Source organism: Diospyros lotus, chromosome 15 (assembly GCF_014633365.1).
Source record: "Diospyros lotus cultivar Yz01 chromosome 15, ASM1463336v1, whole genome shotgun sequence".
Taxonomy (NCBI): Eukaryota; Viridiplantae; Streptophyta; class Magnoliopsida; order Ericales; family Ebenaceae; genus Diospyros; species Diospyros lotus.
This window is the reverse complement of record NC_068352.1, coordinates 22099824-22125875: the sequence shown is the minus strand read 5'-3', so window position 1 is coordinate 22125875 and position 26052 is coordinate 22099824. Positions and strand designations below refer to the sequence as shown.

At 41.7% G+C, this 26052-nt stretch overlaps 1 protein-coding gene across 1 annotated transcript; it reads left to right on the top strand.

The window, feature by feature from the left end:
* The first annotated feature begins 4269 nt into the window (after window positions 1–4269).
* LOC127791636 (uncharacterized) lies at window positions 4270–5253 on the top strand. The gene has a single exon (XM_052321617.1). The coding sequence runs from the start codon at window positions 4270–4272 to the stop codon at window positions 5251–5253; it is 984 nt and encodes a 327-aa protein (XP_052177577.1).
* The last annotated feature ends 20799 nt before the right edge of the window (window positions 5254–26052 follow it).

Genomic DNA, 26052 nt, shown 5'->3' with positions numbered 1-26052 from the left:
ATAATTAATTAAGCGACTACTTGTTTAAATTTTCTTGTAATAGGATGATCGATTCATTCCATTGAATTAATTACACATTCGAATAATGTTAGAAGTTATAATTAATGACGTGTGGATATCTCTTTATTGAAAGAGGTTAAAAAAATTATGTGTTATTGTCTATTATGTCTAATAATTCTTCTAAAAAGAATGTCATACATAATTGATGACATGACTTCTATCATTACTCTACAAATTATATAAGTACAATCAACTTAAAAAAATATTTTAAAGAAGTGAGTGAACCCACCCAATCACAAAAATAATATTAACGGAGCTTGTTGGAGGCAGCCAAGGGCAGAGGTGATGAATTTACAAATTAGATGAGGGTATTCTTGTTATTTGGCGCCTTCGGTCATCCTCTCAATAACTCAGTTGTTTGTACAAGTAGCATTGTTCAAACATATATCATCGTTCTTCTTTTGTTTCTCGATACTAGACCTAGAATCGATGGACAGTAATGCAAAAGAAGAGCAAGAGCGTCAGAAAGTGGAGAAGCTTCTCCGGCAATGGAGTCCTCGGCCGGAGGTTCCCGTTCACAGCATTTACCCTAGAAAAAGCTTCTTCAGCTTCTGGCGAGATCCATAAATTGAAGAAGACGATGCCGATCCGTCGTGAATACATGGAGCTTCACTTACTCGACACGCAAGCTGTTCGACATCACATGATCAAGTACCGGTACCTCCATTTTGGCCTACTCCCAAGTGGCTATCAAGCCCTTTATTGTCACCAACTTGGACTACTCCATGCTCGTCTGCCTTCGACTCTCAGTCTCAATATCAAAATTGAGAGTTTTCGGAATGTTGAGTTGAGTTTATCTTATTTCAATAATACAAATCTAAAACTCTTTCTAATGTGTCATAAATTAAGACCCAATTAATAAACCTAATAGAGAAGTTGAAGGGAAATTTTGAATAAATCTCCTTGATAATCTTGCACACAATAAGAATTATTTATAAGAGTTTAAATACTAGTCAATCTTAAAATACCACATATGTTTATCATAAACCCTCGATTTAATTATAAATAAATATATTTTCATTCTTTAGAAGTAAGCCCCTTTACCTATAAAAGAGCTTTATTATCTCTTTAAAAAATAAAAATATAATTTAAATATCAAAGTATTTACACACAAAATATTTTACACCCTTTAATCGTTTTTAATAAATTTCAATAAAATAAAATATTTTTTAATATTTAAATTTTATTATTATATCTAAACAAGTATTGCCCTTAATTCTATATGCAATCACTATTTTTTCTCTCTACACTCATATTGAAAAATATCTAAGAAAAAAAAATAATTTTTACCATTGCTTTCAACCACCAATCATCACACCTTGCTTGCAATCGCCCATTATCGTTGGCGGTCGCCCATCATTGCTGGCGATCGTGCTGAACACGACCGTCATCAACTCCCACTTCCCACCCATTATTGCATCCATTTTCATCTCTCTCTCTCTCTCTCTCTCTCTCCTGTCGACATTCCTTGCGACCGCCATCATCACACCAGTACTCCGTCGACGATAATGGGCAATGTGGCTGCCGGTGGGAACTTGGTGATAATGGGCAGTCTTATTTGTTACAGTTGTTGGCGAGTGTGGTCAACCCTACTTTGTGATGATGGGCAGCCACATTCCTTGCGGTCATCAGTGATGTTGGCGATTATGGTTAGGTGCAATGCAACTGAGGTAGATGTGTATAAGGGTATTTTTAAAAAGTAATTATACAATTATAGAAAGTGACTATAGAGAGAAAACTGAGTGCAAATGGAATTTCCCCAATACTTAGTCCGCAAGTAAAGTGGAAAATGTTTTATTGTAATTCAATGATTCAACCCTACTTTTTTTAATTCCGCCAGTTACATGGAAGCCATGGGAACCGCCTTATCTCTTATTCAGATGCCTCTCAAATCCGTTTTGGAGTCCAAATATGAATGAATGTTCACAAATGTATATATATATATATGTATGTATGTATCATCATTCTTCTTGTGTTTCTCAGTGAAATTTAGATCATCAGCTAGCTTAGATGGACACTGCAAGTGCAAGAGAAGAGTAGCGACGTTAAGAACTAGAGACGTGTCTCCGGCAATTTATTTCCCTGGAGGTTCCTGTTCACATCATTTACCCTAGAAAGAGCTTCTTTAGCTTCTGTCGAGATCCAGAGGGAAATTTTCAAAACTAGGACCCCCATTACTAAAATATGCAAAAATAGGACACTTTGAAAATCTTTGCAAAACTAGGACTTTCGTGAGTTGAATGGACAAAAATGCCCCCGCTTTTAATAACCCCGCTATAGGATCATGTCTCTTAGGGATGGTCTTCTCCCTCCCTCCCTCTCTTCTGTCACTCACATTCTGACTCGGTCGCCGTCAATCTCTCACGCTTGTCTTTCTCAAAGCCATTGTTGTTGTTATTCATTTGCCAAAGTGCTGCTGCTTCTTCATCAAGTGTCTTATTCGCGCCCATTGTTCTTATTCCTTAAGCGTTGTTGCGCTCGCACATCAATCGGCTTCTCTCGATCTAGGTATTTAGTTATTTTCCAATCTTCGACAAGATAGTTTTTCCTCTTTTTCCAAAGTTATGAGTGAAAAATTATGCATTTCGCTAGTTTGGACATATATCGGTTGATATATCGGCAATTTACGTCATGATATATTTCAACCGATATAGGTTTAAACACAGAAGCATCATGAAAATGATATATCGGTTTCATTATCGATTGAGGTCTTATGTTAATTGATATATATTAACCGATATGACCTCTTACAACCGACATTTAGAAACTGATAATACCTTGCAAAACCGATATGTTTTAAATTTATTTTAATTTAGAAATCGTTTCAATGTATGTTATAGGAATGGTTAAATCTCGAAGACCTGTCTTTGTTGTTGTGAGGTATGGAGGTCAGTGGCAATATGATGTTGATGCGAAAGAATATAAATACATGACCGAAGAATGTGGGTCGGTACTACGTGTGGAACCGGATTGCACATTCGACCAACTAGTAAGTTCCCTATACAGCAAGTTCAACGTTAGTACGGCTGAGAAGTCAGTTGTGCTGAAGTACAAGCATAAGCACTCGGTTCTATCCGCACTTCCATTGGAGATACATAATGATACAGATGTTGAGTGCTTTCTATTGGAATGCTCTCGGATAGAGTCCAGAAGCCCATTGTGTGTTGATTTTGTGGAAAAATTACTACCGCAGACAGAACCTAAGGAAGTGGTGGTGGAGAATTCTCCCCTGACACGCTTGGGCAGCGATAGTCCGACATTGTTGAAAGACGAGGTTAATCGCGATGATGCTTTGGATGGAAATGGTTATGAAGATGTTAAATGGAATGATGCTGGACATGGTGTTGAAGATGTATTCAATGCTGATGATGCTGAAAATTTATACATTATCAATGTAGACTCACGGGATTGTGCTGAGCAGCCTACGTTTCTCCCATCTTCGAGATTATCAAGGGTTAGTGCGGGAACATCGTCGGCTGTGTCAGATGTTGAGTTGAATGAAATTTTTTCGTCAAAATCAGAATTGCATGAACCGATGAGTTTGTTGGCTTTGAAAAATAATTACGAATACAGAGTGGTCAAGTCAACTAAGAAGGTAGTTTACATGAAATGTAAGCACGGTGATTGTAAATGGCGGTTGAGGGCAGCCACGCTTAGCACTTCTTTTGGTTGGATAGTTAGGAAATATGTAAATACTCATTCATGTTCATCTTCAATAATGCGCCGCGATCATTGTCAGGCGAAGAGCAGAATAATTGGTTCTTATATAAAAAGCAGTTTCGAGGATGTTAAGCGTATTTATAAGCCTAAGAACATTGTCCACGATATTCGCAAGGACTTTGGGGTCAACATAAGTTATGAAAAGGCATGGAGATCGCGGGAAAAGGCTTTGGACATGATCAGGGGGGGTGCGGAGGAATCATTCTAGTTGCTTCCATCTTATCTGTACATGTTGAAGTTGAATAACCCCGGGACTATTGCAAAATTTGAGAGTGACAGTGGGAACAGATTCAAGTACCTTTTTATGGCCATTGGTGCATGCCTTGCCGGATTTCGTAGCAAGATGCGGCCTGTCATTGTAGTGGACGCTTGTTTCCTTAAGGGCAAGTATCTTGGTAGTTTGTTTGTTGCCACGTGCAAAGACGATAACAATCATGTTTATCCTATAGCGTGGGGAGTCAGAGATTCTGAGAATGATGCCTCATGGGAATGGTCTTCAATAAATTGCGCTCTGCCCTTGGTGATGATATACCTGATTTGGTATTTGTGTCTGACCGGCACAAGAGCATCCATAAGGCGGTCACAACTGTGTTCCCTAACTCATTGCACGTTTCATGTATATATCATATTGGCCAAAATGTAAAGGCTAAATTCAAAAAGGAAAATGTGCATGCTCTGTTCTACAAGGCTGCGAAGGCATATCGACAATCAGAATTTAATGAATACTTTATTGAGCTCGAGCGATATGCTCCAGCCATCGGTGCCTATCTTAGAGAGGCTGGTTTTAGTCGTTGGGCATGTGCATATTCGGATGGTAAGAGGTTTGATATAATGACCACAAACATTACGGAATGCCTCAATGCAGCTCTAGCGGATGTGCGTAAATTGCTGATTCAATGTTTGATGGAGTATATCAGGAATATGCTGCAACAATGGTTTTATGAGAAACGGGGTGATGCTAGTAAAATGGGTGGATATATAACAGCTTGGGCTGAGGGAGAAATAGGCAAAAGATTGGCATTATCCCGGTATTGGCGTCCAGAACCGATTGATATGTATAGATTCAATGTTCATGATGGTCACTTTGGCGGTATTATCGACTTGAAGGCGAGAACTTGCACTTGTAGAGTGTTTGATTTCGACAAATTGCCATGTGGTCATGCCCTGGCTGCTGCACGTTCACGCAATATTCACCCATACAGTTTGTGCTCCTCATATTACCAAACAGAAGCTCTGCTGTGTGCCTATACCGATCCGATATTGCCTGTGGGTAGCCAAGCCGACTGGATCGTGCCGACGGAAATTGCGTCTATTAAATTGCTACCACCGGCAAGTAGACGCAAACGTGGAAGACGTCAGATTTTTCTAATTCCCTCAGCCGGTGAAGAGAAGAGGAGGGTAAAATGCAGTTGTTGTGGTCTAATTGGTCACAATCGCCAAACTTGCTCTAATCCAATAACTTTGCTGTCATAAACGTCGTCTAACATACATTCAGTAATTTCAAACATTTAAAAAGGCCAATATTTTAATAAGAACAACAATGTAACAGGCACCATTATTGTAGTATTTGTCGAATTTCTTGTCTTATGGAATCGATTATCGGTTAGTTAACCGATGTGTGATGTGTGTTAGCCGACGAAATATCAAGAAGAGGGTATCGGAAAAAGGGTATCGGTTTCAAATCGATGAAACATAACCGATGTATCTGTGGAAATATTATCCACATAATACATTGCAAATCAATGATATCACATATAAAGGATGTCTTACAGGTCACCAAACTTGTTGTAATCCAATAAATTTGAAAGTTAAGAAATTAGTTATGGGAAAAACAATATCGGTGAATTCAGATCCATTTGAGAACAAATATCCAACAATCACCCCTGCGAATTACAGCAAATAACATTTTACATATCAGTTATATATATCGGTTCATGATCGATATAGGAAACCGACGTATCTTAGCAAAGGATATAGGTAGGTAAGTCTCGATTAATATAATCGGTTAATATAACCGACGTATCTCGATATGATGATATAATAACCGATAGCATATTCGCTGTGAAGTGTGAATTCATCCTCCACATGAAGAGTCCGGTCGGACTACTCTTATGTGTTAGAGATGTCCGATCAAACTATTCACGGTCCGCTTAAGTGTGAAGTGTGAATTGTCCCATCGAACTGATCATTCGAAGGAGTGTCTATGTGTAGATCCCGATCGGCATCTTAAATTGTCCGATCGAACTCCTTCTGTAATGAGTCCGATCCGGGAATGTGAATTGTCCGATCGGCCTCTTGACCTCTTAAATTGTCTGACCCGCGTAAGTGTGAAGCGTGAATTGTTCGATCGGATTGATCCTTCTGTATGAAGACTCCTTCCGTAATCAGTAGCTAATCAATTTCATTTCATTTCAATACATCCCGTTTACACAGAACAACAATTTCATTTCATAAAATATCTCTATTCACGGTCCGCTTAAGTGTGAAGTGTGAATTGTCCCATCGGACTGATCGATCGTTATGTGTAGGCCGATCCATCAATTGTGTGAATTGTCCCATCGGACTATTGTTATGTGTAAAGCGTCGGCATCTTAAATTGTCCGATCGGACTATTTATCGGACTATTTACACAATTTTCTGATCGGACTATTCATCTGTGAAGAGCCCGATCGGCCTCTTAAATTGTCCGGGAATGACACGATCGGATTGATCCTTCTATAACGCGTATGAAGAGTCCGATCGGTCTATTGACGTTCGCCACATCACGTAACGCGTCCAGATTCTCAAAATAATCAGTAGCTTAATCAATTCCTAGAACAACAATTTCATTTCATAAAATTGATTGCTAATGTATACCCGATCAAACTATATTCACGGTCCGCCTAAGTGTGAAGTGTGAATTGTCCCATCAGACTGATCATTCCAAGCTGATCGGGCATCACTGATCGGACTACATCGGATCGGACTATTGTTATGTGTAGAGCCCAATCAGCATCTTAAATTGTCCGATCGGACTATTCATCAGACTATTCACGAATGAATCCGGGAATGTGAAGAGCCCGATCGGCCTCTTAAATTGTCTGGTGGTAAGTGTCTATTGTCCGATCGGAGAGTTCGATCGGACTATTGACATTTGCCACATCAGGTAACGCGTCCATTGAGATTCTCAAAATAATCAGTAGCTTAATCAATTTCATTTCATAAAATCGATTGCTCTGTATCCCCGATCAAAGATTCACGGTCCACCTAAGTGTGAAGTGTGAATTGTCCGATCGGACTGATCATTCCATGTGTAGGCCAATCGTGCATCAATTGTGTCTGATCGGACTACATTAGACTATTGTTATGTGTAGCGGCATCTTAAATTGTCTGATCGGACTATTCAGGGTCCGAGTCAGTGTGAAGAGTCCGATCCGGGAATGTGAATTGTCTGATCGGACTATTGTTATTTGTAGCGCGGCTTCTTAAATTGTCCGGTCCGCGTAAGTGTGAATTGTTCGGTTCGCCAACTCGTCCATTGAGATTCTCAAAATAATCAGTAGCTTAATCGATTTCATTTCATTTCAATACATCCCATTTACACAGAACAACAATTTCATTTAATAAAATCGATTGCTATGTATCCCCGATCAAACTAGATTACTATGTCTGTACAAGTAAAAGGCAATGAACTTTCGGAGTTTACAAGTGTCCTCTTTTGTATGGTGCATCTCCCATGTATGCTCCCTATGCTGCAATATGTCATCCACGTACTTGATAATAAAGCACTCGCAACTAGTCCTGCAAATCATCAATTAACGATTTAATTTTAATTTTTTGGGAATCATTTAAATAAATGCAGTACCCGTCCTGTTGCTGAGGGATCGGCCTCTGCACCGGATCAAGAATATCCATCTCCCATTTTTCGTATGAACGACCAACAGCCGTACAGTGCTTATAATAATCACTCTGAAATAGGAGAATGGGTAGGAGTATGGACAATGGCCTCAATTCCTTAAGTCTTTTCTGCCTGCTTTCAATGGACATTGACTTAGGGTCGTATACAATGATTATCCTATATTTGAAGCAGATTTTCACCAGGACCTAGTGCTCGTTTTCTACAGCACATGGGAGCAATGCCTGCTTGTAACATTAACACATTAGTTATGCTAAATAAAAGAAAACCAAATAATATGCAATACACTTACGTGGTCTACTGCCCACCAGGGGAAACCTTTGTCATTCTCCCCTGAGACATAACAGGACCATTCCTTGGGGAGCTTCACCTCATCAGGCACGAAGGGTTTCTTTCCCTTCTCGAATTCGGTATCCCATACATATTACATATACCCCTGTGAAGAAAAAATAAAAGTTTAACTTTACTAACGAATAACAAACAAGGCAAAATAGTAATATAATTTGAGTTCAACACTAATGAAAAGCGATGACGACACAACGATGTAGTTTTCATCATAGATAGAACCAAGCGGTGACTGCGTTTCTCTAATCTGTCGGATGCAACATAAGTAGTTGTCAATGTGTCGCCCTTCCAACCAGGTCGTCTCTCCCTCTATCTGGCGGAGCATACTTGGCACAATGTGGTATATGTGCCTAGTGGTACGCCTACAATGAGCATGAATTAATATGGTTTCTGTTATTACTAATGTATATAGAAAGCTAGATAGTTTTTCTGACTTACTGTATCTCATCTTTTGAGGCTACGTACTGGATGTATCCCGATGGCGATATAGGACCAACGTCATCCTCACCCTCAGCCCTAAGGTGTTGTTTGGCTGCTTCATGGGCGATCAAGTTTGTCTCCCCCGCCACTGCATTTTTGTTTCTCTTCTTTCGTGGAATGAGATCTGTGAATGGTGTTCGACAAAATTTGGATGGATTCTGCTTTCGTACTGTTCGTTCATCCACCTCCTCCTATAAATTAACTAAATTGCGTGTCAATTCGGTAGAGTTGACTAATAGGTAGTCATATAGTAATTTATTTTTTTCTTACGATTGAAGGAGATGTTTGATCCACCTCATGCATCTGAACAAAATAATTCACAGTTAACAGATATATAATCACATGCAAGTGTATCAAAGTTAATTGCATCTTACGACTTACATTACATGGATTGTCCTCCTCGTGCATACGATGAGGCTGGATGTCATCACCACCATCTGGCTCCTCCTACAACTCAACAGAAATTAATCGTTACAATATGGTTTTTACATATACAAGTTAATTTGTATCTTACAACATAAGGAGGTGTCTGGTCCTCATTGACATGAACATGATGGAGCTGATCTCCACCAACTGGCTGATCATAACCGTCTCGATACTGATTGTCATCATGATCGACGTGTTGCTGTAAAGCTGGACTGGTCGGGCCGTGTATAATAGTTAACACTGATTCAACCATCGTCTCTAACCGCTCCAAACGTGTGTCGAATTGGCCAACCCGTGTCTCCAACCACCCCACTCGTGAATCCAATTGGCCCACCCGTTTGTCTAATTGGCCAACCCGTGTGTCCAACCAGTCCACCCGTGTATCCAATTGGCCCACCCGTGCGTCCAGACTCCTCAACAATTGTAGCGCCTCAAGGAGCACCTGAGTCACCTGTACATTTAACCGTCGAAATCGAAAACAATTACAAACAAACCAATTGTATGCGTACAAGAGAAACATTATGATAATAATCATACCATATGCTCGTTGTGGACAACCTGCGTGCTGGGAAGGAGTCCCCTATCGACGAACTCATCCTCATCCTCCTTGTCCGCTCCCTCCCCTCTCTCCATCCCACCAGGCTTCTCCTCATCCTTAAATCCTTCCCTGCATCCATCACGCTCCATAACACCAGCAGTCTCCACCGCCTCCTCCCCCCCACCCCCATGCTTGAAGACGTCGGGTCCAACCAAGTGCAAAGAGTTAAAAGACCTCCAAAAATCAGTGTCTCGCTCTGTATTTGTTGGCTCGATCATCCAACTAGGTTTAAGTGACTGTAATATTGACATATTTACATAGCTATTTTTGTAAACAAAACAACAATATATAAAATAGATACACAGAGACACATTCATGGGAATTTACGTCAGCCACTTACCAACATGGAAAGACATTCATCGTAACTTATTTGTTTGGGCCTCTTTTTTGATAACCACTTCATGCATCTAAGGATCTTGAATGTGCCTTTTATTGGTACAGCCCACGTACTCGCCACCCATGGGGTTGTTTCGATCAACCACCACTGTCAAATGTGAAAGAATTATAATAAAAAAATTCAACTAAACAAAACAAAAATTGTTTGTATATACAAATAAAGTGAGGATTTAACCTGGAACGCCCAAACAAATCCATAGATGTTGACTTTCTTCCCAACCTGAGCATTGAACTTCCACCCGATGGTAGCTAGACGAAAGTAATGTAGTCCCTAACTATATACGTACGTTCCCCAAGGGAACGACCTAAATGATTCTAAATCCTCCACCAAGCTCCAATGGAAATCTTCTACACTTGCCCGCTCGTCGTGGCCCATTAAAAACATGTTGACCACGGTAAGGTATCCCATCTTTAGCGCATCATCTTTATCCAGGTCAGTCTTCGTATCAAGTCGTTCCTTTATGTCTTCCAGATAAACGACCTCTTTATGTGAGAATAAACGTGTCCGTAAGCTACCATCCTTGGCAGGCCTCGCATGCAAGATTTCCCCGTCAATTGGGCCGAATCTAAATCCTGTAATGAGGGTGAACTCCTGCTTCCCATATCGACATGCCACGCCTCCCAACTCGAACCACATCTCATCGGGGCGGGCATCGGGATGTTTCACCTCCCATAGAAGCACATGAAGAATCAATTGCGGTGCAGTAGCTTGGGAGGAGTGGGGGATCTGCATGAAATGTCCTAGTGGGCCCCGAATGAAATCCTCCAACACACCATACTTCACAAGGGACTCACGAACAAGGGCAAGATTATTGATGCAACAGTGAGTAGTTGCTCGCGTACTGGGAGGTGGTACCCGGCTAACATGTACATAAGTAAATGTCTGCTTCTTCTTTTGAACATTCATCTGTAAAAATTAATTAAATAAATAAAACACAAAAAATCAACGAGATTGACATCGGACTATTCACCAAGAGTCCGATTGGACTCATGAATACTTTAGAAATTGTGTGAGAAATAAAAACAAATCAAGTTCACGGACTATTCATCAGCCCAATGAGACTGTTGATGAATAATTTTCGATCAGCCATAAATTCTAATGTTAAACCAGACTTTAACAACAACGACAACAATAACAACAATAACAACAACGATACAACAGTTTAGAAATTAAATGAGAACAAAAGTATTCAACAACTCAACAAATATTCGCACTTCACTTAAAGGGCCGATCGGACTACCCCACTACCTCGATCGGACTATTGTTGTCGGACTCCTGATTAATCATTTCAGATCCATATTATGAGTTTCAACCACTTTAACAACAACAATACAAGAGTTTTACACGACGACCAAACAAATTCATTAAAAAAAAAACCAAACCAAAATCAGCTTGATCGGACTATTAATAGGTCGGTCGGTTTATTTTCAATGGATTACAATTTTTGTTCGATTCATTTCGCTATTTTCGGTTTCATCCTACATTTCTCAAAAACACGATCAACAAAACAGCTTCAACAAAAGTGTAATCTCATCCCACATGCAAAAGGAGCTATTATATACAGTTTTTTACAATTTTTTAACAAAAAACAAACAAGTCCGATCGGACTCTTCTTCGGACGAAGGTCAAAATGACGGAATAGTCCCGATCAACAATAGTCTGATGAATAGTACCACATACGTTTCATCTCCTTCCTCCACCTTGTTAATAAATATGTTTTCTGGAGAGCACTGCAAAATTGTGTGAAAACCCTCGATCTCACTTCTCGATCTCTTCCCTTCATCCTTGGATTGCTTCCTCAAGGACGTCACCGTCGGCCTCTGATTCCTCTTCGCGTCGATCGACTCTTCGGGCTATTTCTCTTCCAGGGTTTGAATTCATTCCGATTCCATGTCGGTTTAACCTCGGTTAACCCACGTGGTTACTTTTGTTTTTACTTCATCAACGTGGTTTTATAAAGCCACATGGTGTGTCACCTGTGCAAAGACACGCCCAGGGATTTGATTTCGACAGGTGGCCAAAATTGCAACTAATTTCATGTCGGTTTAACCCCGGTTAACCCACGTGGTTACTTTTGTTTTTACTTCATCAACGTGGTTTTATAAAGCCACGTGGCGTGTCACCTGTGCAAAGACACACCCAGGGATTTGATTTCGATAGGTGGCCAAAATTGCAACTAATTTCATAAAATCGATACTTTTTGCCAAATTTGAAAGGATTGGATATTATCGCAATAACCACAAAACATTTTGTCTTTTGGTGTTAATTGGCCTTCTAAATTCATTTTTCAGTATTTTATTTTTATAGTCTATTTTTATAATATTGAAAATGCATTCTCTTTGTCAATTTGAAAAACTATTTCTAAAACACAAAACTATAAAACACCCTAATTTTTAATATTTTTACAACAATTTTTTAATGACATTGTACATAATGTGAATATAAATTTCATTACAAAACACGTTTACTTTATAAATTTAATAAATATTATTTTATATTTTTTTATTTAATTCATTTCATTATGATATGATAAAATTCACTTTTTATCATAATTTTATTTTGTGAAATTAATTAATGGTAGACTTCTTACATTTATATTAAAATTGTGATTACATTTTATATTACAATTATGTTCTGCCTTCTCGACTACAATATCACATATCTCAAGAACCCACTATCACCCTTGATTGTGTAAAAATGTCAAAAATACCCTAGTAGCTGTTTTGTATAAATAGCATATTTGCCTCATTTATAGACATTAACTCTTGATAACACATGCATTGTGGGAAATTGGCAACCTTTTTGCTGTGATAGAATGTCACCCCAAAATGATCATGGCATTCATATACAATAATTGATTGGTATGGAGGATACATTGTGCATTATACATGTTACATAATTCCCTTTGAAACATGGTGTGGTTTAGAAATCATCGTATTAGCCTTGTTGCAATAAAATGCCTTGTAGGTGACAGAGTCGCATAGGAGATAGAAGGTGTTGGACCAAGTTGACTTCCCGCATCACTTCAATTTGATAAACCTTGATATAGCGAATTGGATTAAAGGAGGAGATGCCATCAAGCTCTAGATCATGCCATGAAGGACGATCACCATTAATGACCTCCTGCCTCGCATGATCTAGAGTTTGATGGCATCTCCTTGTACAATGCAATTCACTACATCAAGGCTTATTTAATTGAAGTGATGGTAGAAGTGAACTTGCTACCGTGACTCCACTCCAGGGAGAGATCCTTCAAACCAATATGGATTGCCTGCAGGAAATTTGCATATTTCAAAGTTACAACACAATTACATTTTCCAATTAGACATCACACATGCATAGCAGTAAAACATACATTGTAAAACATACATAGCAGAGAATAACTTATAAGCATAAACAAGTAATTCACAATTAAATGAAATTGTGTTAAATTCTAGTAATGAACATATCATTACACTGATGAAAATTTGAAATCAAATCAAATTCATTGGAACCGAACACAAACGTGCCCTTAAACCTAACCTTCTCATACCCCCCAACCATTTGCAAATTACAGCAAATTAAGTCGTCCTTCCACAACGACCGCAACATATGGCATACAAAATTGTTTCCATACAGATGTTTGCATTAGAACACCGCATGCTATTAAGTTCGTACAAAATATTGTCTGGCATATGTTAACAAATTAGAAATGGCTCAATAATCCATTAGGTTTTGCACAAAACAGTTTAAACATGACAACTGATAAAATGAAAATTTAAGAACAGTTTGATTTGTAAAAACGTTATACCTACATGATTTGAAGCTCGATGGCATCTCCTTCCTTAAAGCCATTTGCTGCATAAGGTTCCCCCTGGATCTGGCCGTCGTCGGTCACAACTGCCGCAGCCAGCGGTCGCCAGCATCCACCTCCGTCCATACATTCCCACGATCTGAGCCTACCATAACAAACGCAAAGCCATCCAAGTTAACATACAAAACAATGAAATGAATTAAATAAAATCATTCATTAATGCTAAATCGTATTACGTACCTGTTCTTCTGGTGATTCTATCGTGAAAATACGTTGGGATTGAAGATCAAACGGTTAGAATTCTCAAAATATTTGATTTACCGAAGCTGTCTAGAAAGAGAGAGCGCGATCGGTCATGGGGCCCATCATTCTTGTTCACCGTCGTATATTGCATATGGGTTCATCACCTTACAACATCGGTTACGGCAGAGGAATGGCCAAGTCGTGAGAGAGACGACAACAGCGATTTATTACCTTTTAACAAATAAGAGGAGTTACCATTTATTTATGTTTTAGAGCATAGAGCTGTAGTGGCTGAACCAATAATAAAACGCATATCAGACAGCCGTAGCATAGTTAATATGGGCACATTTCACGAAGAGATATTCGGCCTCATCAGATCTCACCCAAGCCGATCCGATGTGTTGTGGCACCACCTGATTGGATGCGTTGGGAGGTAATCACGTGCCAAGGTCTCATTTGCCTCGGGATGGGTCGACAGATTGACCAAAGTGATAGGTCCAATCACATCTGTTATGTAAACGATGTATGTTACAACCGAGGATAAAGATCCTCCTCTTCTGTAGGGCATGCCCGCCGTCACGCTTTCTCTTCGTAGACAACTGTAAATCAAGAAATCCTATAAATCCAACAATTTGCTCTTAAATCCGAACATATATTCACCGTCAAAGCACGGGTGGTTGCCTATGATGATCGGAAACCCCTGGCCAGACTTAGCTGGAGGCACTGTGTGTGCCTTAAGAAATCAGAGCCGATCAACTAGCGCATTGTTGTTTTATATGTTGATGGCTTTGCGTTTGTAATGGTAGGATCTCATCGTCGAAATATGTGGACGGAGGTGGTTGTTGGCGACCGATGCAGTGGCGGTTGTCAGATCCAAGAGGAGCCTTCTGCAGCAAATGGCTTTAACGAAGGAGGAGATGCCATCAAGCTTTAGATCATATCGGTATAACGTTTTTACCATGGAAACTGTGTTTTAAAATTTCATTACATCAGTAGTCACCAATTAAACTGTTTTCTACAAAGCTACTTGATACATCAGATACAAACCGCTACCATTCCGCCGAGGTCCACCGCTCGAACTGGTTTGAATCGGTTAATACACATCGGTTAGATAACCGATATTAATGACCCGATATGAACCGATATCCTTTAACCGATTTTCACTTCCTCAGTTTTCATCGGTGAACACACATCGGTTATGTTACCGATGTTACCGATATCCGATATGTATTCATCAATATTTAATGGAATTATACCCAATTTCATCGTGAACAAGTTGTTTACGCTTATAAGTTCTTCTCTGCCACGTATATATTAATTCCCCAGTAATTATATGCATGTGTTTGATGTTTGTTTTTAAACATGTAATTGTGTTATAATTTTGTAATATGAAATTTTTTTGCAGTCAATCCACGTTTGAGTATGCAGTTAACATACTCTTGAGAGGAACCTTGCCATTGCATACCTTACCAGGTGGAAATACTCCTCCAGGTTTTATAGGGTATGCAGTTAACATGATGAACCTCGGCTTCTAATCATACCTTCAAGCTCCATCAGGCGAGGCAGTGGGCCATGAATGGTGACCGTCCCTCCTAGAATGTTCTCTAGCTTGATGGTATCTCCTTCTTCAATGCAATTTGCTGCAGAAAGGCTTATCTAAGTCATGATGGATGTCAACTTACCCGCAGTTATGTAACATGTATATTTCACACTATCGTTCAATTTAAAAATATTGTATATGATTCTGAGATAATATTAGGGTGAAATTGTATTATAGCAGAAGTCAACATCAAACAATGCATGTGTTTACAAGAGCGAATGTCTATAAATGATTATTGCTTCGGATCAGTAGAAATAAGTAATGGGTAAATGCATGATTACAATTGTTCTTGTACATTCACAACTTAAATAATGGGTGTATTCACAACTTAACGATACACTATTTAACTACCTTGGACTACGATGACACTATTACCCATGCAAATGTATTTATTACAGAACATTTAATCAAATTTGTTAAGAACAATAATCAGGCACACTATTCCTGCCCCCGCCCACTCGAAACACAACCAAAGTTTTCACAGTGGTCTGACTAATTGACGATAATAGCTGGGTTTAATTGAACATTTAAACCCGATGTCCTCTACAGTCAACCCGGGATGCGAATGCCCTCGGTCATCGCCCTGAACCGTGCCGTGGTCAACTTCCATTCGGGTAGACTGCCTTCCAATCCTCATACCGCGATTATGCCCATGAGTTAAATATTTTGGGTTTAATCGGCATATGAATCCCGCTAACGTTTATACCCGAAAAAGTATGGGCTTTATTTCCTAATAACGCCCAGTTGTCAATTCAAAGGGGATAATAATTTCATAAAACCCGGTATCCGGGTTGACTCACCTGATGAAGGCCGGATCTGGTGGAGGAGTCTTCATGGTCCGACGATCACCACACTCATAACCATTTTACACAGCTATGTATATACAACAGACATTTCAACATAACATATATATTACGTATCAGCATAATATACATATTACATGTGAGGAAAATACATATACCAACTAGACTTAAATGTTTACAGAAATACATATTAATTTTACTAATAGCATATACACTCAACTATCAACTACACTACTATGTCTATACAAAAACATCGCAAACTTCTGGCAGAGACTTGTCATATCACCCATGCTGTGATTGCTCACCCACTGGTTCTCATTGTGCCGCAATATGTCCATAACGTACTTCATAACGTATACTCCGCAGGAGTGCCTGTAGTAGACAAAATTTAAAATCAATAAAACATTCAATGTCAACAATATTAAATTGAATCCATAATAATTTATCCATAATAATTTAATGTAATGTAAATAACTCAAGTACCCATCAGGTTGCTGCGGCACCGCCACCTTCCCCGGATCAAGAATCTCCAATGCCCATTTTTTGTTAGCAGGCGCATCTTTGGATAGATGCTCATAATATCCACTCCGCACCAGGAGAAAGGGGAGGAGGCTAACCAATGCCTGCATGGCCGTCACCCTGGACTTCCTACTATCTGCTGACTTGGCAAGGGAGTCATATACAACAACTTTCCCCTGCTTCAGGCAAACATTCGCAAGGACCTAGTGACCATTATTTATATTGCATGGGAGCAACACCTGCATATAATATAACGTCAGATTTTGTAAGGCAGTAACTCCATAAATAAGATCAAATAACACATACAAAGTCCACTGTCCACCACGGGCGTTCATCATCAGTCTGGCCTTGGATAAAATTCAGCCAACTGTTTGGGACAATCGCCTTACCAGGCACGAACCGCTTCCCGGCATATGTATTGTTCCAGTGCAATACCATAAGTACCTGGATGGAATATATGATCATGGACAAAATATTTATCCAACAAATAAGTAATATAAGATTTATGTATAGCACTCACAAATAGTGATGACGACATCAGTGCGTAATTGGTGTCATATACACCACTAGACTGCGTCTTAATTATTCGTCAGAGGCAACACATATAACTGTCGATGTGAGCCGCCTCTACCCAGTTAGGCGATTCTGCTATGCATCGAAGGTCATTGGGTATTAGATGGACAATGTACCCTGTGTCCTACTTACAATAACAATGAATTAAGAGTTAGACTGCGCATATGTAAATAGAAATTGCAAGTAAAAAATGCTTAAGCCTTTGAATACTCACGCAATCTCTTCATCCGATCGTATGTAATCACCGTAGCCCTCGGGGGGGGGGGGGGGGTTAGGATTATCCTTATCGTGTGGGTCTAGGTGGCGATGCGCTACTTCAGCTGCTATCTGCATGACCACCTCGGCAGCATCAGTGGGTGATAGATTTTGAGGGACTTCATCCCCTGTCCCCTCTAGCTGCAAGTGGTGTTCCGCAACATGAGCCGCATTATCCATCACACTGTCTGCCCCTCTGTCCGATTGAGGAACAGGAACATCCTCCACTGTCCCAACCGATTTGGCCTGCGGTACTGTATCCACATCAATTGCATCGTCGGTCCTGTCCATCGCGACAACATTCCTTACCGCTTAAGTTTGGTGGGATCGGTGTATTGTGGCCGAGGACACTGCGATTGCAACTGTATAATCATTAACCCTTACAATAAGGTATTGCAGACTGAAATATAATACAAATTCAAAGTGAAGTTCGAGCATACTCTGCCTGTTGATGTCTGGTAATCCGCTTCATCGCCAACTGGAGGTGTATGTTGACCATCTGGTTCCTCATCATAACCACCGTCCACGTCAGTTGGGGAATGCACAACAGGTGGGACGCGTCGATGGGTAAGCATTGATGCTTGCCCCATTTCCAATTGCCTCAACCTCCACTCCACATGGCCCAACCTCCTATCAGTTAGCGTTATGCGTGAGCTAATTAGACCAATTTCCCGGTCCAAACGTGTGCTCATTTTGCTGAGTTCACCGTTCATGGACCGCAACATCTCCAGCATCAGATTCAGCTTATCGGTGATCTGCTAGCAATATCATACCTCTTGTTCGTGCTGTCCACGGTGCATAGTAGGAGGGATTACTGTCTCCGCCCTACACGTTGACATCGTATGTGTACGAGGAGCACCATCAGCCTCATCCGTGTCCTCCTCCTCTGGCACCTCATCCTCCTTTAGCACCTGGTTGGATCGGACCACATCCTCCAGATTATGGTCAATCCCTCCGCCGCCTAATTTGTATACGTCCACACCAACCCAGTACATAGGGTTAAAGGACCTCCAGAAGTCAGTGTCCCGCTCTGCATCGGTTGGTTCGATCGTCGCACTTGTACCCCGAACCTACGACATGATTTTATCATTTTTACTTTACTCAAAATATTCAAAAAATTACTTAATTTAATTTGAGGTTTGGAACATACATTCCTAAAGCCTTCTACGTAGTTGATTTTATGTGGCCTTATTTTAGAGCACCACTTCCGACATCTGGGAATGGAGAACGGAATGGATAGTCTGATGGCCCACTTATTCTCCACCCATGGGAATGTTTCGATCAGCCACCACTATATAAATCAAATAATTTTAATAATAAGCTGATAAAATAATTGAAGTAAATGAAATGTGTAGTTGGCAATCGATGTCACTATACTGAATTTTGTACCTGAAACGCCCAAATAAAATCATAAATATTGACTTTCTTGCCAAGCTCCCCACTCAGCTTGCCATCTACAGTGGCCATCTGGAGGTAATGCAGGCTTTTACTGTAGATATACGTACCCCAAGGGAACGATTGAAATGCAGGTAAGTCCTCGGCCATAGTCCACAGAAAGTCTTCCACCGGTGCGCGTTCATCGTGGCCAAGCAACAAAATTGTCACAACAGCAATATGACTTAGCTTGAGGATATCATCTGCAGGGAGGTCATGTCTGGAATCAAGAGCTACTTTGATGTCGCACCAATACACCTCTCGTTGCTGTGGGAACAGCCACGCGCGTAAACTGTCCCCCTGCAGCGGCCTCACTTGACATTGTTCTTTATAAATTACGCCAAATTGGAGTCCAGTTATTAGAATGAATTCTTGCTTCCCGTACCTATATGGCACACCCCCAAGCTCAAACCACATCTCATCCTCCTGGGCTCCGGGAAAGTTGACCTCCCTGACCAGGACTTCTCCAACCAATTGTGGTGCAGAATACTGATCGTGTAGAGGGATCTGAATAAAATGTCCCATCGGCCCATCGGTGAATGTTTCCAAGAGGCGATAACGACCTAATGCCTCACGAACAATTGTAAGATGGTGCAGGCCATAGTGAGTTGTGAACCACATAGTCGGCGGGATTACCCGATTAGAATGAACATACATAAATTTCAACATCTGGTAGGCATCCATGATCCACCTGATAGTGATCGACCAAAATAAAAAAAGGGAAAACGTTTATGAAATAATAGGAAAGCGATATCTTTCTAAATAATGGGGTACATGAACATGTTCTATTTAGCGGGCCTAAAGTAGTTTTTAAGCCCTAAAACGGGCTTAAATTAGATATTAAGCCCGTAAATGAAAGACAGTTTAGCTTTTGTCCGGAGTGGCGATGAGGCACGACATCAATGGCACGATGATGCTCGGTTGGCCTGAAATTACATTTTAAGCCTGGGACCCACGATCATGGGCTACTCAGCTTCATTGGGCTACAAGGAGGCCAACCGGCCACGAATGCAAATGGTCATCATCGCCAACGGGTCTTCATCACGATGAAGCGCCGTCGGCAAGACAGTCAGCCCGCATTCCGTCCCTCATTGATAGACATAGCCGGGCCATGATACGTATTTCGTTTAAGTCCATAGCGTCCGACAAATATAACACAAAAGAACAACATGACTCACCTCTTGACCGTGGGCGGTTAGGGTTCGGCGGTGACGTTCACCGCTAATGCGGCCGCTGCTCGCTTGTTCTGGGGTGGATGTGGGGTTTAGGCAGAGATAGTGAGTAGGGCTTAACGAAGACAATCATAGGGAGCGATCGGGTGAGTGAAAGGCAAGCCGGGTTTAATTAGTACGGGTGTTTTAAATTTCAGGGGTAAAATGGAAGTACCAGGGGTATACGTAACAGTATGCAATAAGTACTACTAATCAGGTATTCATTGAATTTGAGTTTTTTGTAGTTATCGGGAGCAGGGGGATCGTAATCAAGTAAGAGGCAAAAAATAAATAACCCCCAATTTGATGTTGCCTCTGAAGGATTCGTCAGTAAAATGAATAACCAAATTCAAAATTATACATATCGGGTTTATTATAGCCATAAACCCAATACGAGTTTATTCGAGCATTAAAGCTCGTCCTTTCCGGTGAATTGATGTTCGGGCCAACAAGGGATTTTAAGCCCGTAAAATGTACTTACGGGCTTTATACACATGTTAGGCGCGGTGGGGTAAATTTATTGAAAACAATAAATATACTTTCCTTCGAATGTGAAAGGGTTTGCCATTTTATACAAAGACGGTTAAAATACAATGCATCATCGTTATTGAATACCACAACATTTATATTGGTACATGTTCCACTGTTATTACAAAAATAATACATTTTCCAATGACCTCAAATATATTCAAATTCAGTAAAAGAATTTTCGTCTCTTCCTCGTACGTTTGGGAGCTTCTTTCTCTTTCTCTATATGGGCAACTTCTTTATCTTTGTATAATTTGCCAGCCCTTTGGGCTGCATAATCCTTTGCATCCATGACTGCAAAAGAATAGAGCTCCACAGCCATTTCTTTTCTGAAATGTGCAGCTTGTTCCTGGGTCATCTCTTGTATTGAGATACCATTGGCCATGAATTCCATCCATTTGAGCACAAAAATCCCACAATCACCACCCTTGTCAATTGTAACACCAAAAAATAATCACCATCCATTAATAGGACTAACACCAAAAACACTTACCTACAAAGTTTTAGAAAATAACATATACTAACCCAGTTTGCTGCGGACCTTCTTCAACACAAAACCTCCACTTATCAATCAAAATAATATCGGGTTTAAATATGTGGTATTTGCAACTTATTAGGAGTTTGGGAATCATATCTACCATATACTAGAACTTATTTTCATAGTCTACAGGTTTGGTTGAGGTGATAACACGAACAATCTGAGATTCCCTATGTCGCTGCCACTGGACCTTCACGTAGGGAATCGTACCGTTACGGAGCACTCTCTCTTTCCGATCCACAATGCTAGTAGGCAACTCGGTATATGATGCATCTTCTTGCACCACGAGCGGATGATAGTCAATAACATGCCCGGGATCTGCCACATACTTACAAAGCATAGAAACGTGAAAGACATCATGTACGTAGGCTAGCTGAGGGGGTAAAGCTAACCGGTAAGCCAACGGTCCAACTCTCTCAAATATCTCAAACGGTCCCACATAGCGAGGACTCAACTTGCCAGATACTCCAAAGCGTCGAACACCCCTCATCGGCATAACTCGAAGAAAAACATGATCACCCACATCAAACTCCGAATCCCGGCGTTGTTTGTTTGCGTAACTTTTTTGACGGTCCTGAGCTGCCTTCATCCTAGCCCGAATCAACTAGATCTTCTCTGATGTCTGCTCTACCAACTCCGGTCCAAGCAACGCTCACTTCCCAATCTCGGTCCAGTAAAGCGGTGATCTACATGGTCGCCCGTACAACGCCTCAAATGGTGCCATCCCAATACTGGCCTGGAAGCTATTATTGTATGCAAACTCCACTAGCGACAAGTGTTCATCCCAGCTCCCATAGAAATCTAGTACATAGGCGCGGAGCATATCTTCCAAAGTCTGTATGGTCCACTCCAACTGCCCGTCAGTTTGAGGGTGGAAGGCTGTACTGAAAGTCAACTGGGTCCCCATAGCACTCTGTAACGCCTCCCAAAATTGTGAGGTAAATCGAGGATCCCTGTTTGACACAATGCTAGCTAGGACTCCGTGCAATCTCACCACCTCATCAATGTATAACGTGGCCAGTCGATGAATAGGATAGGTTTTCTTGACAGGTAGGAAGTGCACTGATTTAGTCAACCGGTCGATAATCACCCATATCGAATCGTACCCCCGACTAGATCGAGGTAATCCCGAGACGAAATCCATAGCTATACGCTCCCATTTCCACTCCGGCACAGATAAAGGTCATAACAATCCCGCGGGCCTCTAGTGCTAAGCTTTGATTTGCTGACACACTAAACATCTCGATACAAACTCTGCCACGCTCATCTTCATGCCGCTCCACCAATATTGACGCCGTAAGCCCTGATACATCTTCGTCGCCCCAGGGTGGTAGTATAGGGAGAACGATGAGCTTCCTCTAGGATCCTCTGCCTGATATCACTGTCACTCGGCACACAAATCCGTCCACGGAACAATAGAAAACCATCATCCCTCTGGCTGTACCCCAATGGACCAAATCTCTCCATATCATCCATGATCGCGCCAAGCTCCACATCCTGTCGCTGTCGATCACGAATCTGATCCTCTAGATCCGAATGGACACTCATGGTAGCACAATAGAGTGTAGGGTTGTCTGACGCCACTGAGATAGTAAGATCACTCATCTGCTCCAATAAGAACCACTCTTGCACCATCATAGCTGCAGTTGATGCTCCACGGCGGCTCAACGCATCTACAACTACATTAGCTTTACCTGGTTGATAGAGGATCTCGCAATCGTAATCTTTAAGCAGCTCAATCCAATGGCGTTGTCTCATATTGAGTTCCCTCTATGAAAAGAGGTACTTAAGACTCTTGTGATCAGTGTAAATCTGGACTCTCTCACCATAAAGATAATGCCTCCAAATCTTCAAGGCAAACACTACGGCTGCCAACTCCAGATCATGTGTAGGGTAATTCTCTTCGTGCCTCTTCAACTGTCTAGATGCATAAGCATTCACTCGGTCGTCCTGCATCAAAACACATCCCAACCCTGCATACGAGGCATCACTATATACAATAAATAGCTCACCACACTTGGGTATCATCAGTACTAGCGCCGAAGTCAAACGCCGCTTCAACTCTTGGAAAGACCTCTCACAAGACTCGTCCCAAATAAATCTGACGCCTTTCCTCGTCAACTTCATCATGGGTGATGGAAGCCGTGCAAAGCCTTCTATGAATCGTCGATAATAACCGGCAAGGCCAAGAAAACTCTGAATCTCCGTCATTGTAATCGGTCTCGGCCAATCCATCACGGCTCTAGTCTTTTCTGGGTCTACTGAGATACCCTCACCTGAGCCATGTGTCCCAAGAATACCACTCGGGTCTGCCAAAACTCACATTTAGAAAACTTGGCATACAACTGCTCCTCTCTGAGCTTCTGCAAAACCACGCTCAGATGCGCCTCGTGTATCTCAGGGCTCGGTGAGTAAATTAGGATGTCATCAATGAAAACTATGACAAAAGAATCCAAATATGCCTTGAATACCCTATTCATCAGATCCATAAATACTACAAGTGTATTGGTCAGCCCAAATGGCATGACCACAAACTCGTAATGGCCGTAGCGTGTACAAAATGCGATTTTCGCAATATCCTCATCTCTGACCCACACCTGATGATAACCTGATCGCAAATCTATCTTAGAAAACACCGATGCACCACGCAATTGATCCAGTAAATCATCCACAAGGGGTAAGGGGTACTTATTCTTAATTGTTACTTGATTAAGCTGTCGGTAGTTTATACACAGTCGCATAGACCCGTCTTTCTTACGCACAAATAATACTAGAGCCCCCCATGGCGATGTGCTCGATCGAATAAACCCTCTCTCCAAAAGATATTGCAACTGCACCTTGAGTTCTTTCAATTCATTAGTAGCCATACGGTAAGAAGTCTTGGAAATAGGTTGCGTACCTGGTATCAGATCGACTGCAAAATCAATCTCCCGGTGCGGTGGTAGTCCTGGCAACTCATCTAGGAATACATTTGGAAAGTCTCGCACCACAGGATAGGCAGCCAATTCCTTCTTCTCCCCAACTATCACGGTCACAAATGCAAAATAGGCTTCACACCCACGTCGTATAAGCCTCTCAGCGTGCATAACCGATATCATCGGCGTGGTCACCACAGGCTTCACACCCCGGTATGTCACAACTGGTCTCCCCGGGTGCTCAAATGAAATCACCTTCCGACGGCAATCAACTCGAGCATAGTGCCGTGAGAGCTAATCCATACCCAACAGTAAGTCAAAATCCTGGATTGCCAAAATAATAAGATCCCCTAAAAATACCTAGTCGTGAATCCCTATCTCGCAATCCCTGACCATCTCACTCCCCAACAATACCGTCTCTCCCGGTGTCGAAACAGATAAATCATATGGAAAGGGGTTACACGGGATCAGGATCTTATGCAACAAATGGGGTGCTATGAAAGAGTGGGTAGAACCTGTATCAAATAAAGCATGTACATCGTGGCCATGAAGAGAAAGTATACCTTGTACCGTATCACTGCCCTCAGCTGCCTCGGCGGCTGTCACCGCAAACGCCTTCCCCTGCATCTGTACCTTCTCTGTGGGCCCTGGGCGCTGTGCTGCTGGTAGGGGTAGTGGTGCTCCTGGACCCGGTGCCCTAGGTGTAAACTGTCTCTGAGTTGGTCTGGGCCCCACACCTCCAGTTCGTGGCCCTCCAATCTTTCCTAGCTGGGTACATACGTTCGCTCAATGGCCCTTCTGTCCACAGCGAAAGCAAATGATATCCTGCCCTGTGGCCGGTATAGCTGGTGGGGCCGGTGTAGCCGGTCTGGGTGCCTGTGGACAGTCTCTCTTCAAATGACCCGGCTGACCACAGCAATAACACAAGTCCCGACGAACATCCCGGCACTGCCCCTGGTGTCTTTGCCCGCACTGCCGGCACTATGGAAACCCAAAACTCTTACTGCCCGCATCCCACTTTCTCTTCTTACTGCTACTCCCTGCGCCCTTCATGACTGACTGATTTGATCGTGCCTCCAATCGGTCCCTCTCCACTGCGTGGGCCCGCTGTACAGCCGTAGGAAAGTCGGGTGCCTCGATACCAGCCATGGCATGATGAATCTCTGGTTGCAATCCCCTCTGAAACTTACTGACTCTGCGAGACTCAGGGGTCACTAACTCTGGAGCATAACGAGATAACGCCACAAAATCAGTCTCGTACTGTGTGACTGTCTTGCTTCCCCACTGTAAGTCGATAAACTCGAACACCTTCTGCTCTCTGACCCAAGCCGGTATATAAGTCTCATTGAACGTCGTGACAAACTGTGCCCATGTCGGGTCCCCATCACCATATCTCGACGTCTCCTCGCAATAGGAAGGTCCCCAGTCGAACTCTATGGGCCTCTGCACAGCCTATAGATCGCAAATGCTTCTCCACAGCCAGTAGCCAATCCTCGGCCTCTATCGTGTCGGCGCCTCCACTAAACTCTGGTGGACGTAGGGCCATAAAGTCTTTAAGTAATGCGGCACCAGTATTATCCCCTGCTCTTGGTGACTGTTGATTTGATTGAAAAATGATGGAAGATTAAATTAAGCATATGCTTTATGTCACCCAACTCGTTCCTCAATTCCCTCCTAACTTCCCTTTTCACAACTTCCCCAATTTCTATCTTTAAACCT